Source organism: Lygodium microphyllum, chromosome 20 (assembly GCF_053477565.2).
Source record: "Lygodium microphyllum isolate KBCC chromosome 20, Lygodium_microphyllum_v1.1.10, whole genome shotgun sequence".
NCBI lineage: Eukaryota > Viridiplantae > Streptophyta > Polypodiopsida > Schizaeales > Lygodiaceae > Lygodium > Lygodium microphyllum.
In genome coordinates, this window is record NC_141154.1 from 19,233,273 (window position 1) to 19,236,332 (window position 3,060).

At 41.0% G+C, this 3,060-nt stretch overlaps 1 protein-coding gene across 1 annotated transcript; it reads left to right on the forward strand.

Annotated features, from left to right (window-relative positions):
• Positions 1-1,455: 1,455 nt before the first annotated feature.
• On the forward strand, positions 1,456-2,139 carry LOC148018715 (uncharacterized). The gene is made up of 2 exons (XM_087701053.1): positions 1,456-1,584; positions 1,817-2,139. The coding sequence occupies exons 1-2, from the start codon at positions 1,476-1,478 to the stop codon at positions 2,071-2,073; spliced, it is 366 nt and encodes a 121-aa protein (XP_087557179.1). The 5' UTR covers positions 1,456-1,475; the 3' UTR covers positions 2,074-2,139.
• Positions 2,140-3,060: the final 921 nt, after the last annotated feature.

The window sequence follows — 3,060 nt, forward strand, 5'->3', positions numbered from 1 at the left end:
AAAACTCAAGAAATAGCCCATATATCTAAAATTTTATAGTTTTGTGCTAGAAATTCATCCCAACATAGCCGAAAAATCATGCATTCTCATAATGTTTGTCCCATTTTCTAAACTCCACCTTTGATCAACCAAACATTCTCCAACCTATTTACAAACTGAAAATCATACTGTCTCTTATTTTTTAACCTACCTAAAACTCCTTACTTACCCACTCTAGCATATAGGAGAAACAAACATACATTAACAAGGAAGAAAACACAATTCACCAACTACCATCTCAACTAGTGGTTGTGTCACTTTTTGAGACCTATGCAAGAACCCTCACTTGCATAGCATCTCACAAAATTCATAATTCTTACCATCTAATTTGTGATTCCCTCTGCCTCTTCATCAATAATATTTCTTATCCCTTCACCATTACTTCATATAGTCAGCGTGGATGGGATATTAAAGTATTAGATGTTAACTAGAAGGTTAAACCCTGGCTTGGATAGTGAAGTATGGGACATTACATAGGAGGGTAAACCCTAGCACATGTGATGAAGTATTAGGCATTACCTAGGAGGATAAACCTAAGTCTTTACTATTCTTTATATGAGGTGGCACCAATTTGAGTATACCCACATCATCGTTAAAAGTAGTGTTAACAATGAATCCATCTATTTTGGCATCTTTCTAACAATGGGACTCGGGCTATTAGCCAAGAAAGCACATCTCTCAGTCTATATGTCAATCATTACTATGTGAGAGAGGTTGACAATGATGATGAGAGGCCAAGGTAGTGAGTGTTAGAGTTGAGAGGATGATATAGCGAGGGTGAGTGTGGGAGCCTCCTCTCCACCTATTCCTTCTCTTCTCTTCGGCTTTCCTTGTCTAACCTACAAAGTCTCGCAGGATGGTCAAGATTTAGTGCTAGGTGATAGAGGAGATAGTGGAGGGGCTGGCGACAAGTGTAGGCACAAATGTAGGAGCCCAATGAGAGTAGAATATAATGGCCCTATCTATCTTGTTTGTGAAGAAAGCTGAATTAGTTTACTATGCTAGGCTATGCATTGTATCTTAGCTTGTTTAGTTTCGAGGGTGTTTGAAACACTAGATGGGACCACCCCCATGCCGCATTCCCCCTTACTAGTCTTTGAGGAGGGTGAGTTAACCACAAGTGGAAGAGAATAGAATTCCCGAATCCCCACACAGTCAACATGATGAACTGACGGTACAGGCTTATAGCTTCTCCTACACAAAGATTTCCATGAAAAACAAAACATGGAAATGCGTACGCGAGGCTACAAACACGAGGAGGGTGGAGAATCGAGGAGGCACACGGATCGAGACTCGAGTAGGGCGCAGGTAGACGTGGCTCGAGAGTATGCGGCTACTATATATGCACCTGAGCTATGAAGTTATCGTTGTACCTGCGGTGTTTAGCGATCTTTGCATAGTCGACTTGTGGAAGCAAGAAATCACTGCGAGCCATCATGTCGACCATTACTCTCATCCCTACCATTACCCTCGCGATGATCCTGCTACATGTTGTGGCTGGCGGGCGTAGTACAGCCGATGCGAAGCTTTTCAGGGACGCCAAAGGTCTCTCTCTCTCTCTCTCTCTCTCTCTCGATTTTGCGCTCGCCTGTCTGTACTCTTTATCAGTAGTGTTGGTGTCACCGAAAGCATATGTAATTCACTCATCGTTCAATTTGCTGTCTTCTGTTAATCGCGTTATGGCACTGTAATAGGCTGCATGCTTGGGCAAATAATCGTGACTCATCTAGCACTTATTAAGTCTGCGCTTCCATTCCCTTCTTGTGTGTTGTTACAGCGGCCGACGTGGTGGATGAGATGCAGATTAAGCAGCTGGAGGTGACGGCGGACAAGGTGCACTGCCAATGCCCTTTGTTCAAGGACTCTTGCGAAAAGGCTCCTGCTGCGGTGCATGATGGCGTCTCAGCAGCAGCTAGTGATCCAGATCAACTAACGAAGCTACCTGCCACTCATCCATACTGCCGGTGCCCTTTGGTCAAAAAGTATTGCAACAACGTCGGCCCAGCCAGCGCGCCTGCTCCGGCCATGGTGTAAAATCTGTCAGTCTTAGATTGTTTGTTTGTTCGGTTTGGCAACGAGCTTGCAGTTGCCGTACGGAAGAGTCCCACTCTATCTGGTTGTATTGAACATCCTTCATTTCAACTGGTTTTTGTTTCATGCTTTGTGATAATGGATATTCCGCCCGCTTCTCCATCGTGTCTTGGTCTTCCTTCTAAACCCTAATTGTGTGAATGTCAACGTAATTCTCCAAGTCATGGACATGGTTTCATGAAAGAGTACGAAGAGCATTTTATTTTGGCTTAGAGTCCACTTTCTTATGTATTAACGTTTCTCAAACGAAGCAATAATATATTAGGACCAAGTAAATTTCTGAGCTTTCAATATCTTGTAGAAGAACCACTGCATTCGCTACTATACTATGCTTTTGAAAATATCTTCCATATTGAATTTCAAGCTTTTGTTATCGAGACTAGAAACATTGCATCAACAAAGGCGCTTACCCACTCCAAAAATCCATCTGAAATTGTGTTAAAGGTTTGGATAAAAATTTAAACGAGAATTGGTTCATATGTAGGATTAAGCTATTGCCGCACCAGACCATGGTTGTTGATCCCAAGATCATTCATCAATGTAGAATATTAGTGCAATTGGAAGTTAGATCTTGGCATAACACTTTGTGCAACATATTAGACAATTAATTTAGTATGCCTCACTAGTGTTAATTATATGCTTCACACACTTTAGACCATTATTCAACTTTTGTATTCTCTCAATCTGGTTCTATTGTGTTGATATTTGGCTTTTCTCAAAGTTTGAGGCTCTATTGGCTCACATAGGCATGATTAATGGTAGCTTATTATCTATCAAATGTGTTCCTTTAAGCATGTTCGAAATTTTTGTATTCTTTAATGTTTTTCTTATAGAGATATTATTGCAAACTAGTTATCTTAAGGCAAAATTATAATTAAGAAATATTTAGACTTTATTCTGGCATGGCATTGAGTCGAATCTTAAAGAAGA